The sequence below is a fragment of the Peromyscus californicus genome, unplaced genomic scaffold (genome assembly GCF_007827085.1).
Source record: "Peromyscus californicus insignis strain IS unplaced genomic scaffold, ASM782708v3 Scaffold_19__1_contigs__length_69161282, whole genome shotgun sequence".
In the NCBI taxonomy this organism is placed as follows: Eukaryota; Metazoa; Chordata; class Mammalia; order Rodentia; family Cricetidae; genus Peromyscus; species Peromyscus californicus.
Window position 1 is genome coordinate 33,530,327 of NW_026294491.1, and position 13,747 is coordinate 33,544,073.

Sequence of the window (13,747 nt, forward strand, 5' to 3'; positions counted from 1 at the left end):
AAGAGTCACAGCATTAGGAAGGTTGAGAACCACCGCTCTATGTGGCTTAGGGTCCTACAACTAAATTCATAAAATCCTTTGCATTTTTCTATGGTTTAAATTGTTTACTTGGAGTCAAGTGATCATTACCAAGGTAAAGTTAAGCATCATTCTAGGAAGTTCTAGTTAGAAAGTGACTATCTACTTCATTTTCAATTTTCTAAAAAAAAGGGGGGGAGGTCTTTGGAAAGAAAAGATAATTATTTCTTAATAATAAGTCGATAAATTTTACTTATGATTCATTATATTGATTTACACTTTGGACCATTATGTTAATTGAAAGCAATGTTATTGTCTTTAACTCAGCATTCTTGAAAGATAAGTCAACAGTGACATCACACGTATTTCCTTTAAAAGGATGTAAAGAATAGTCCAGAAAACATCCAAAATTAGTGATCACAGCACTACCCCGTTACATAGATGTTGCTGTTCTTCAAGGGAATGAGGCAGGATCGGCTCTTGAACTAAGACAACTTGCTGAACTCTGTCATTTTAACTTAGCAGGCAAACACCCCTACGTTTTCTTCTCTGTGGAATTCCCAATCACACCCTAAATCTGCCCTAGTGCCAACACTGGAGGAGCCCAACGGTGTCACCAGGCCCTGCCAGGAAAATGGTGTCAGTGTTCTGCTATCTTAGAAAAATGTCGCCATGTGACTGCAGTGTATTGATTGTCGTAAATCAGCCAAGCATGGCATTTATTGGCTTCATCTTACTGATGAATTAACTTGTGTTTGGATGGTGAAACTATCATCTCACCACCACAACCTCTTGCAGAATCAGAAGTGTGCTTGGAGGGAAGGACGACTGGCCATCAGCTTTGAGATTCAACTGTGATTATCTCCAGTGATGTGCCCACTAATGTTTTATAACCCATCTATAAAGTAAGTAGGCATGAGAAGAATGGCCTTTCTTTGGTTTTGGCTTTTGAGACAGGATCTGAGAACTCTGTAGCCCAGCCTCCAGCTTATGGTGGTCCTTCTGCCTCACCCGCCTAGATAAGAGGCATGTGGGCCCCGTGTTCATAAACAGCTGGAAATAATGTTTTTAATATTGTTTTATCTCTAAGAAGATGAGGCAACAACACAGTGTATTTTTAATATTGAAAGCTGTGTGACTTTATAACTCCATTCACAAAGGTGCTAACTGGGTCTACAGACTTCGTTTTGTTTTGCTTATTCTGACAAACTTCCCCAGAGAAAGCTCCAATCCAGTTGAAACATTGAAGATATTTATATCTAAACCCTGGAGAGGCTTAAACTGATGCAGAGACCATAGAGGGATGCTGAGTACTGGGTTGTTCCTCGTGGCTTGCTCAGTTTGCTTTCTTACACAACCCAGGACCACCTATCTAGGAGAGACACTGCCCACAGTGGGCTGGTCCTCCTACATCAACCATTGATCAAGAACCTGCCCCACAGACATGCTCACAGGCCAATCTGATAGAGGCAATTCTTCAACTTAGGTTACCTTTTCCCAAATGACTCTACTTTGCACACATACATACAAATTGGTGATGCTGATTTTCACAGCCAAAGATGCTAAACATTATGATTTCAACACCCAATTACTATAAAAGTCACTAATGAAATATCATAATTGTGTTTTTTTTTTCTCCCTGGTACTAAACATTTGTTTTCCTCTTAGTGCACTACCTAATTTTGGCTATCTGCATTTCAGGTGCTCGAAAGCCTTATGTGGGTATGGCCACCACATCAGACAGGCTGGAAGACAAAATGAAAACAATGCAAACATTGGTTTTTTATCGGCTGATGCTTAGTAAACAACTGGAAACACCGAAATAAATACAAAAGAATTCTTAATTTCCTTACATGACCCTGGGCTATCTCATTTGAAATCCCCTCTTTTAAAGAAAAATTCTTACCCTATTGCGGATGCAAACTTGAAAAAAAGATAATAAGCTTTCTATGGGTTTCTTTGTTTTTCTCTTTCCTGGAAAGGTTCCCAGAAAATCGCAGGACATATTTTTATTTTCCTGTTGTCTACCTGATGTGCTGGCCCCTTTGGTCGTGATTCCTCCCATATGGCAACTATCCTTGGGTGGTCACATCTGATTTTGAAGGGTTTGGTCATACTCAAGTATGCTATCAGTGAAGGGAGAAACTGGAGTTGAAAAGAAAGTCACTGCTTTCTAGTGCATTGTACAGCACAGTGACCCAAGGAGAAGGGCAAGGCCTTAAAGTCAGAGATCTTGGGCTCCAGGCTTGGTCCCTGTGTCCTTCCAGCCAACTCTCTCTCTCTGTTGATAGCTGGATGCTCAAGATGCTCCTTGTGTCTGAAATGTGTCTGAATTGTGATGTCTGGTGTACTGTGTTATGAGTGTCCTGTGGTGTCCTGTGCTCCTTAGGTTTTTACTTTTTTTTTTTTTTTGACAACAGTAATAAAAGACCTACTCATTCTGGCATGGAGAGAAACGACTTCCTGCTCATGAGTCTTGAAGTGATAAGCTCCTGAGTGCTGCCAAGCACAGTGAAGAATGAGGAGAGAGCAGCTGTAGCCCACAGTTCTCCTTTGCTAGAAAAGTCCATGGCCCTAATTGATCATTTAAACCCACAGCGCAAGTTTAAATTACCCAAAACTTCCCCAACATCATTCTTTCCACTTCAGATCTGCTGCAAACGGACAAATTACCAACACAGTTCTGTCAATCATCTCCACCTAAAATTAAAGGAGCTAAAACCCACATTACCATGCCTTTTGGGACCTTGATCTGCTCAGTTTCATCACTTTACAGGATAAATGGTATTCTTTTGTCTCAACAACATGTCCCTAGCTCCCTAGGACCCTTTTGAGCAACTAATAAAGAGATTCAGACCCAGTCCAATATAGCAAACAAAGACAAGCTTTCTCATTCCTCTCAAAATGTAAAATAGATTGTCAACCCTACAAAGGAAAGTAAGAAGAGAGAATAGAATCCTCACTGCAGGAGCAACCAGCTCAGCCATAGGCTGGACCCACACCTAGACCAGACCTGAGCTAATCATTCTAATAATTTATTATTATTTTATGTGCATTGGTGTTTTGTCTGCAGATATGTCCATGTGAGGAAGCCAGATCCCCTAAAATGGAATTACAGACAGTTGTGAGCTGCCATGTGGGTGCTGGGAATTGCATTTGGGTCCTTTGGAAGGGCAGGCAGAGATCTGAACCTCTAAACCAGCTCTCCAGTCCCTGCTAATCATTCTAGAAACAATTGTATATTAGAAATTCCCTTTCCTTTCTTTTTCATGTTTCTTCTCCTCTCCCTGTTTTTCTTTACATGGACTGGACTGATACAGCCTCTAGAGAGCCAGGGTATAGCCATAACTACCTACTGAGGCAGCCTACAGCCAAGCTTGGGCCTCAATGTACACATTCATTAAGTAATGCTAAAAACTACCACTTCCTAATTTTTTGCAATAAGGCAGGTACAGGAATTGAAATAATAAATAGAAAATATTTAGGAAGTATTCTTCAGAGGAGAACTCTATGGAATTATTAACCCACTAAAACGAAATGAAGAAAAACACGGAACATAACTCCTCCAAGAAATGAGGCATTTCTGAAATTCTTGGAGCCTAGCCAAAAAAATAAATAAAAAATCCATCCTTTCCCAGTGGGCTACAAGCTACAATAGAGGTAAAACACTCCTCTGCAGGGCAATGCATACACCAGGCTCCAGGGTTTTGTGTGACAGACAAGCTGAAGCCCAGAACTTGGTATCCAAAGGGAGATCCCAAACTTCCATGAAAGGTCATTATTGGATTTTAATGGATTTGATTTTAGGAGAGTGTCAAAGTGTCAGTCAGAGCCCTTGAGAAAAAAAAAATGTCAAATCTCCCATCACCAGTGGGAAATCATCATCGAGTGTGTACTGAGCACAAAGTTCAAAACACATATATGAAGTAAAGAGTTTCCTAATTCCTAAAAGACCTGTAGTCACCTCCCTGTCCCCTTCAATGCTGCTTTGATATGGCAAAGGGTCCAGAGCTGTTAATATACAACATTTCTTGTGTAGAGGGGGGTATGAAAACCTTCCCCGAACTTTAGGCCTAGTGCCACAGAAAATGAACTCTGAATCACTTAGATACAGACAGATGGGTCTCTCTCTCTCTCTCTCTCTCTCTCTCTCTCTCTCTCTCTCTCTCTCTCTCTCACACACACACACACACACACACACACACACACACACACACACACACACACATCCTGCATGAAAATACAGGCGAATGTAGGCAGAAATGATGCTTTTTGCATTCCATGAGGTGTCAAAGCATTGGGTAACACCACAAAGGGAAATCCCAGTCTAAATCTAAGAACGTCCAGGGAAGGCCAGAAGACCTCCATCACATTGTAATTAATGGAGTTGTCAGCGAGGGGCCTATCCAACTCCAGTCTCATGACAACCAACAGCAGAAACAACAAGCTTTCTGAATACCCTGAGAACACTTGCTTGGAGTACCTCCCTAAAATCAAGACATAAATTCTACTTTCCATCTTGAAAATCTGCTTCTATTTTCAGCCTAAAGCTTTTGTTCTACAGAAGGAAAGTTCTTTCTAATCAGACTCTCATGTTAACTACCTGATCGTTCCATTAGCTCATTTCAGGACAGAGCTCAGCTGAAAGGCAAAGCTCCTGAACCAAGTCAGCGGCCACAAGAGCATGAGGAGGGAGAAGGATGGAAGAGGATGAGGGAGCAAGCCAGGGAGAGCGGGAGGTGGAACTGGACTGTTTCATAACTATTACACAGATCCTTGGGGAGGAGTGTAGACTGAGGTCACCTGACTGCTCTCCTACCTATTTGCACCCATAGGATGACACTCTCTCCTCAGCAAATGATGGAGAGAACTCAGAACATTCAGCATCCCTGGATATTTACTTCCATTAAACTTAAAATTCATTTTGTTTTGGTTTTTTGTTTGTTTGTTTTGGTTTTTAAGACAGGGTTTCTCTGTGTAGCTTTGGAGCCTGTCCTGGAACTCACTCTGTAGACCAGGCTGGCCTGGAACTCACAGAGATCTATCAGCCTCTGCCTCCCAAGTGCTGGGATCAAAGGTGTGCGCCACCACCGCCTGGTCTTTAAAATTGGTTTTTTAATGGTAAGAAAGAATCTAAGTAACAGAAAGGACCAGAATAATTTCTAAGCTCAGTGCAATTCAAATTCAGAGGAATTTGTTGGTTCCATGAGATGCATGGATGCATACTTCTCAGGACATGGATATGCTGTATGCCCTGAGCAGTGTCCCAAGGTAAATATAGTAACTACAGCCTGGGAGTTTACACAATGTGCTCCTAGGAGAGTGCTTGCAAATTCACCTGTGCGTGTGCCCTGTAGAAGCATCACACCCACTCAGGATTTGAACAGCCATGCTGACTACCCCACACTGGAACATAGAGCCCCACTTCTGAGAGAATTGGTGCATTGATGTAAATATGTCCTTTCATTTACCATCGGAGGGTAATAGCTGTGTAATGGAATTTTGATCTCTTAGAATCTCTTATTTACTTTTGTACCTATTAATACTTTCATTATGTTGGTACAATGAAGATGTGGTTGTTTGCATGAGATGTCCTCTATAAGTTTGGGGCATTTGAATACTTGGTCTCCATTTGGTATTAATTTTAGGGAAGATTAGGCCCAACGTACTTCATGGATTCTTGCCGTTGCTCTCACACCCACTTCTACCCTCCTGCACCTTTTCAACCACTCAGTATCTTCAGGAACTCCCATCTCCGCTCTTGAACATTGTACAGTGACTAATTTTCAGCAGCTACTTTGAGTGTTCTAGACATGCACATAGTCCAGAGCCAGACTGTGAAATCCAGGGTTCCTATGAAGCTGTGTCTAGAACAACCCTGCTGAGAAATTAGACACCAGGCCCTGCCCACACGCTGTCACAGACCTCGTAACTAGCTGATCACACGTTTTCAGTGACGCTGTTCAAAGAACAACGGGGACACTGGAAGTCACACAGCGATATGAATAGCAACCGGGAATGTCTCATTACTGGGTCAAACTGGATTAATACGTTGCTTTATTTAGGTTCTCTTTGAAACGGAAAACCACCCAACCTTTAACTCGTGGCTTTTATGACAGCGAGTTCGACTTCCCTTTGCCTCCTCACACCACAGACTCCATCTGCTTCTGAAATGAACGTGTGGCCAAGAGGCATGAACCCAAACACTCTTTAATCAAAGTACCACCTACTTCAGGTCAGGGGAGAACACTGCAGAAAGAATGAGTCCTACATTACAGAGCAAACTCTAAATACATTCCCCACACCCTAACTCAGACTACAGTTTACAGGGTGCAACTGAATGTCAAAGCAAAACCAAGGTAGGCGTTCCACTATTCATTCCTAAGACATTTTTCATTGGCCCTAGAGGGAACTCGACCATCATATTGTTCGGGGGAAAACTCTCTATTGACTAGCTTTCTTTGGCATAACACTCTGACAGCCAGTGTGATCCAAACATCACCCATCTGCAGCTCACATGTACAAGCTTTTAAAAACCTTCCTCCGAGCTAGTGAACAAGATGGTAAATGTATCTTTAATAAATACATTGTTATTATTATTTATTTCAAAACAATTTAAACCCTGTATCAAAAAAATTTAAGTTCCATATTAAAAGAAGATATCTGAAATTACAAGATCTTCTCTATCATCACGTCCTGTATTAAATTAGCTTAACTGCTGCGAGCAGACCTACTGTGAGTTAGAATGTTCAAATGGACGCACAGCAACAGCTCCAGAACTCCATGGGCCTGTCAGGTGCTGCAAGGCAACCTTGATGTAACCTTGTTGGAATATTTTGCAGCCTCCCACACAGAGCACACTGAATGGGGATCAGACTCATAAAGTGCTGATACCTGATCCAGATCAACAATCAAGTTCATCGCTGTATTTCATCGGAGACTCAAGAGTTAATGTTTGCACCTTTTTCCTGTCAGCTCCAGACTGTGCTAGCATTAAATCTGGATAGCATATACTTTCATTTCAACGTGACAAAAGGTTTGAGAAAAATCAAAAGCTAGTTGTTCTCAGGATGAGAAAAATCTAGTCTTTCACGTAACTTGGTCAACATCTCAGAATGTACATGCATGAATCATGGGCTGTTAGTGGTGAGACACTTACGCCATGATGCCCGAGAGGTGGAACATTTCAGCTGTGATGTAGGACAAGTAGCTGTAGAGGAAGACAAAAAGCGGCTCGATGACTCGGATGTTGTGTGTGAAACGGGTGGTGAAGGCTGCTATAAATCCCAGGAGGATGCCGATGAGCACCCCGCCGATTCCCACCACGAAGAAGTTGGCGATGCCGGCAAACACGTCGACCGTGTGGATGGTTTTCATCTGGCAGAATGACTTGAACAGGTTGTACAGGACCTGGGGGAATGAGAAAGCACACCATCGGGCCCTCTGGAGCTGGAGACACGTCAGTGGAGAATGTGCTTATCACACATGTGAGCATCAATGTTTGAATTCCCCCAGCACCCCTGCAAATTCAGAGATGGCATGGAGGCCTGCTTGTAACCACAGGGGGCAGCGACAGGGGGAATCTCAGAAGCCAACTGGCCATCAAACTGGGTTCACCTTTGAGATCCTGACTCAGTAAATAAGGTGGAGAATGATGGAGGAAGACTTTGTTAACCTTAGGCCTCCTCATACACACACACACACACACACACACACACACACACACACACACACGCACACGCACATGCACACGCACACGCACATGCACATACATGCACACATGCATACACATGAGAAAGAATAAAAATATCCCTCCCAGTCTTCCCTGTGATCACCCTGGGCACAGAAAAAAAAAATCTAAGAAGGATATTTGTTCTATGTCAGAGGAAATACTGTGCAGTTATTTGCCATGAATAATAATATTGTGGCTTTAAATAAAATCTTTAGCAAAAAGTGTCTTGGTGTCTTGTCAGATAAACTATTTTGAGAAGTAAAGAAGAGAACATTGCAAATATATCACCCAAATTATTCTTCAAAGATTATTTTTTCCAGCCACCACCTGGAAGGCTATTTTCAAACACTTGCTTGCCATACCCTGTTCATATAGCCATGGCTCAGAAGCCGTGTGTCATAGAGAAACTTACCAGCTCGCTGTGGAAATACATTTATAAAGTCCTACCGTAGAGTCATGACATGGAACAGGCACACCCTTTAGTGCGGGTACCCCACTGAGGGATTCCTCCTTCCAGGAAACACATCCTCACTCATATCCACACCTCCTTGTTCTACCTACATATGCAGTGTGCCTGGTATAACGTTCAGCATCAAGGATGTTTCTAAAAGGGAAGAGGCCATATGTACTTGATGTGTGAACCTGTGTGGTGTATGTGTGTTGAGCCTTCACACACACACTTGATGCCTGTAAAGTAACGGATCCACGCCTGGTTTTGTTGTTGTTGTTGTTGTTTGTTTGTTTGTTTGTTTAGCAGTCTTGATTTAATTAAGACTTCAGGAATTCTACTCACTTCATGTCCTTGGGCAATATGTTATAACCCATGTGTGAAAGCTTCTGCACCACATGCGAGGGGAACGATTGACTTTGAAGCCTTGCCACTTTACCCACAGATGGAGAGTCAAGCTCAACTCAAACAAGTTTCCTGAATTTTTTTCCACTGTGGAATTAACTGCTATGGGGTCATTTCAAAAATTTAAAAAACCAATGTGTGAGGGCATTGGACCCAAGGGCTGGGGTGTACCTTCATTTGGCTTCTGAGAAAGTAGAAAACAATCAAATTTTTCTAAAGTCAAGTGACACAGAATGTCAGAGGTGATGTTAGAATACAGATTTTCTAACCTGGATGAGGTGTTCAAGGTTCAACATGGGCCCATGAGTCAGCCACCTCCTGATAAGTAGCCCATGTCCCAGCGAATGCCACACCACTGCCTCTGTCTCAGTTATTTACAGAGTCTACTACCTTGTGGGCTTGGCAGAAATGTTTTCCTTCTTTCTTCTGGATTCCAAGCTCTCTCGGGTCAACCAGCACCTTGTTAGGAGTTCTGTTTTCTGTGCTGCCTAGCAGACGCACCAATTCCTACTTTCGGTCATGAGTTTGCTACAGGGTCCAGGTACAGTAGCCACTCTGTGTCACACTGCTGCCTAACAGGGTTTGAGAGGTGACACACAAATCTCTTGCCTCCAAACTGCCAAAGACAAAGATGACAGCCACCATTGCATCACAAGTGGCCTTTCTCAGGGTATTCAATGGTAGACCAGTTCAGTTTTTGCCTAGACAGCCTCCCTCCAGTTCCACTGAGATACTATAGTTCTGTCCTCGACTCCACCAGTCTACTCTGCCTCCAGCCTGCACCAGTGAGCCCACGTCTCTCTATCTGTCTACCCTGCCTATTAGGGTTTTCCATTTTCTATTCTCAAGAATCAAAGTCTTCGGTTGCCTGACTTTGGAAAGGCCTAATAGTCTTAATATACATGGATCTTGTTCTCCCTCCCATCCTTCCTTTCTTCTTTCCTCTCCTCTTCCCTCCCTCACTCCCTCCCTCCTTCCCTCCCGTCCTTCCTTCTTCCATGATTTACTGCTTTCCACAATACCCTTAAAAGTCAGAGGCAGAATTTCCTCACTACTCGACAAAACACACCGCATGTCCCCATCCCTCCCTACGCTTTCTTTCCTGTCATTCTCCTTGATGAAGACAAGTTCCTAACCCTGGGAACTGTCTTCCAAGGCAGCATTACTGAAGCTGCCATTCTTCCCAAGGCCTTCCTGGATTCCTACAGCCTTTGGGTACTGTCCTTTCCTCTGACCTGCAATACCCAGATGGACCCCAAACCACATAGTACTTTGCCATTTCGTACTGGCTGCTTTCCCAGTGAGTATAATGTTTTCCCCAGCAAAACAAGAAACTTCTTCCCAGAGCGAGCCAGAAAGAGTCTGCTCCTCCTCCATTGTCCTTCCACCTACCGCGCTCACAGGACCTCATGGGAGCCTGAATGTGCTTGTGCATGAAATAACTGTTATCAGCAGAGTTGCACATTCACGACACTTCCAAAATTGTTTCCCTAGCCACTCAACACATCCAGTCTATCAAAGGGTGTCCTGCTTCAAACTTTGCTCTAAATATTGAAAGAGAGAAGCTGAATCACAGGTGCTTTACTTTGGGGCAATGGACAAAATGCCCACTTTGACCAGTTTACTGCCAAAGCTACCAGTGCCATGTTGGAGGGAATGGCAAGGTTTAAGCAGTATCTACAATTGGAAAGCCTCTGTAAGCTCCAACTTGTTTTATGCTCAATCTTATGGAACTAGTTATAACTGCATAGATAGTACACCTCAGTTAAGTTTTTAATTTTATCTGAGATAATCTATACAAAAAGGAGATTTGAAGTTGTGTGTGTGTGTATATGTGTAAATATACACGTGTGTGTGTGTGTTGTGTACATGTAGATAATGATGTATGTTGTGTGACAAAAGTATCTCAGGTGTTGGCCAGAAAGTTGACATGTATTTTTAATAAATTAAAATTCCAGTGACAGACACCTCTGTAATAAATTAATAATTAGCCCATGTGTTGGCTGAGTGCTCTCAAGCCTGTCATATGATCTAAGGTCCGTTTGTTATGAATATTTATATATATGCATGTGTGTGAATTATGGATTAAATGCTTTAAATTTCAATTTAAAATGTGCAGTGATTCAGTGAAAGTGTATACAGCAAGTTACACAAATACAGTTGTTTATTCATGAAAATACCATGCAGATCACTTTATTATAAAAAAAGTGATAATTATTTTCTCAAAGCATAATTATTTTCTATCATGAATTTCAGATAATTCTGTGATTTGCAAGTCTAGGTTGAGCGCACAATGTTCAGTGCTAACCTCTCTTAAGTGAATTTTCACCCCACAGCCCATGATAACTTACCATCAAGATACATCACTAACTACTGTCTTCAAAGACAGCAGTCCTTTACAGCCCTACCTACAGGTAGCTAACTAGGAATCACTCAAGGAAGTTCCTTGAATCTTCCAGGAAACTTTGTTAGAACACTCAATGGCTGCACTAGCGCCTAGGCCTGATGTTAGACATTACCATGTGAGAAGTCAATTTGTTATAGACAACTGTGGAAACAGTAGGATGTCTCTTTGGATTTTGTAGAGAGCCGTGCATGGCCGCGCCTCAAAGATGGTGCCGGCGTCCGGCTTCCGCCTTCCCGATGGCAGGTGTTCTCTGGGATAAACAACTCCTTATTTGGCTTGGGCATGGAATCTGGCTTGCTTGCGTATGTCTGACCCTATGGGCATTGTCCACGTGGCACTACGGGGTTGGTTGCCCAGTGGCTATAAAGGGCATGGGCTGGCTTTCCCCGGTGTGGAGAAGATGGCTTTCCCCAGGGTCAGAAGATTGTTCAAGGTTCCTGAATAAACTGCTTGGAGAAGAGCCTGGTGTTGCGTCTTCCTTGCTGGTCGAGGTGGACGCGACAGGATTTGAAATATTTTCACAAAAATACCAAAACGAATTAACATGAAAATACTAAGAATCAGTTCTAAATTTTCAATTGTGTGCCATTCCTCTGCTTGATCTGAATTTACCTGAGCTTTTGATGACAGCATGATGAGTTTGGTTTGTAACTTCTAGATTGGACAGTACTCGTGCTCTGGGATAGTTTTGAGCTAGGATCTCTCCCCCTTAACCCATCTAGTTGAGTTTATCATGATACAGGAAGGGTGAGGTGATGTAACACAGCCTTGCTCTGATTTACTGATATCCCTCAATCTTCAACTCCTGGTGATGCTATATATTTGGGTATAAATACCATGATCCATGTTTTCACATGTTTTCATGTTCCATGAGTTATTGAAACCTCTCTTAGTGATAAGACTCTGGAAAGGAAGGAGTCAAAGGCTATTCAATAAAATGTCCTGGTAATCTGGTAGAAGACAAATAATGGTCTACAACATTACTCTAGTTGTTCCTAATGTGGATTCAGTTCAGTGCAGTGTTTAGTCAATGCTGTGAAAGAAACATTAGGGAGTTTATTCTATGCCATCAGCAAGCCTGGGGTAGGGGAGCAATTCTAATATTCCATGAGTTTATGTTTTGAGGGAGCTTGCAAGCCAAGGCACGGTCTTCCACAGAAAGCCACCAGGTTGTCCTGACTTACTGGTACCGACTGTAGAGAAGAACTTCTTCCACTTTACACATAGCCACGTGCTTTCTCTGTCCCTTCCTGGTCTTCCCTGGGGCAGCCATCCATCTCCATCTACACCACAGCTCATGACTGCGCATCCGTGACAGCGAGTGTGGGATGTGCCTCTGGATCCCCCGCACTGCTTTGTACACTTTGAATAAAGGGTTAGCCAGATTCCCTTCCTGAAATCTAACTGGATGAAGCATTTTCTGAGCTGTAGGAAGGCCATCTAAACTGCATGTCATTCTGAAACCAACCTAACTTTGCTGAGATCCTTTAGAAGGAATCCAGCAAGGTGTTCTTATTTTATCATAGGTTCACTCCAAAAATTCCACATTCACAGGCCCACAGTTTCCTCCAGCAAGGGTAAAATTTACATGTGAGTATAAGTCCCGATGGAATACCCTAAAGCCTGAGGGAATTAGAATGAGTGATAAATGTCTTTGCTGTTATACAGTTTCCTAGTTAAAATTTAATACTGAAAGTTAATGACAAATCACTGTTAATAAATAATAGAATGTATGAATTAAGTTTTGTTGTTGAGTAAGTTAACTTGCTGTCTGAAAAAATACCTAAGAAGCTATTCTAAAATTATATGGCTTATTAACTCTCAAATTGTTTTCTCCATAATAATATCCAGCTGGAATTAACGAACATCCTTCCAGGTAAAAATATTTGTATTTAGTTCAGGGATCTGCTTTTGCAGTAAAATATGACTAACAGAGAATCATGCTTGTCTCCGTGCACACTGTCAAGTGAGCCGTGAATAACATTTGAAGGGTAAGAGCTAATGGAAAGAGTACTGTAAGTGAAGTGAACACTCTTTAACCTGCCCACCTCAATTGCATCTACAAAGTGGTAGTACCTTTTGCATAGGCTGTCTAAGGAGCTGATCGTGAGAGAAGCATTCAGTAAGAGCTAATGGCTGCCATCCCTGTTACCCGTAAGGCCTCACTAGTGCCAACTAACTGGTTTACCAGTTCAGGATCACTTCACTGTAACTGAAGGGAGAGCTCTCTAAAGGTCCATGGATCAGGGGAGAGTCTCCTTGTCCACCCCACCACCCCTTGCCTGAGTTCAAAAGGCACGGTGGAAGTAAGTTCTGCTAAAGTAAAGATCACAGCAGCTTTTGACTCCAGCTATGTGGTATTTAAAAGAGGATTAAAATAATTAGTGCTTTGTAAAAATAAAAATCTGCCTGTGGGAACATGATGAGGGCCAGGAGTGTGCTGATTCAGTGGAAGCAGAAAGTGTGCATGTGATAAAAGATTTCTTTACAACCATCAATAGCAGTCACACTGTTCCCAGAAAGAATGTTGTCTAATAGACATCACTTCACAAGTGTTGTATATTAGTAGATATTATACATACTATATTATATTTTATGTATGTTTTATATATATATATGTGTTATATATGTATACTAATGGCATTACTTCTCCCAGGGAGAATGCTCCCTAGTAAAAATCATTTCACAAGTGTTGTATATTAGTACATATTATAAATACTAATGGCATCACTTCTCC

The 13,747-nt window shown here is 42.2% G+C and overlaps 1 protein-coding gene across 1 annotated transcript in view; it reads right to left on the bottom strand.

Moving 5' to 3' along the window:
- Slc9a2 (solute carrier family 9 member A2) overlaps positions 1–13,747 on the bottom strand; it is an 87,272-nt gene that overhangs the window by 38,370 nt on the left and 35,155 nt on the right. Inside the window, exon 3 of the mRNA XM_052745002.1 lies at positions 7,178–7,428. Coding sequence (XP_052600962.1) covers positions 7,178–7,428 — 251 coding nt within the window. The remainder of the gene's footprint in view (positions 1–7,177; positions 7,429–13,747) is intronic.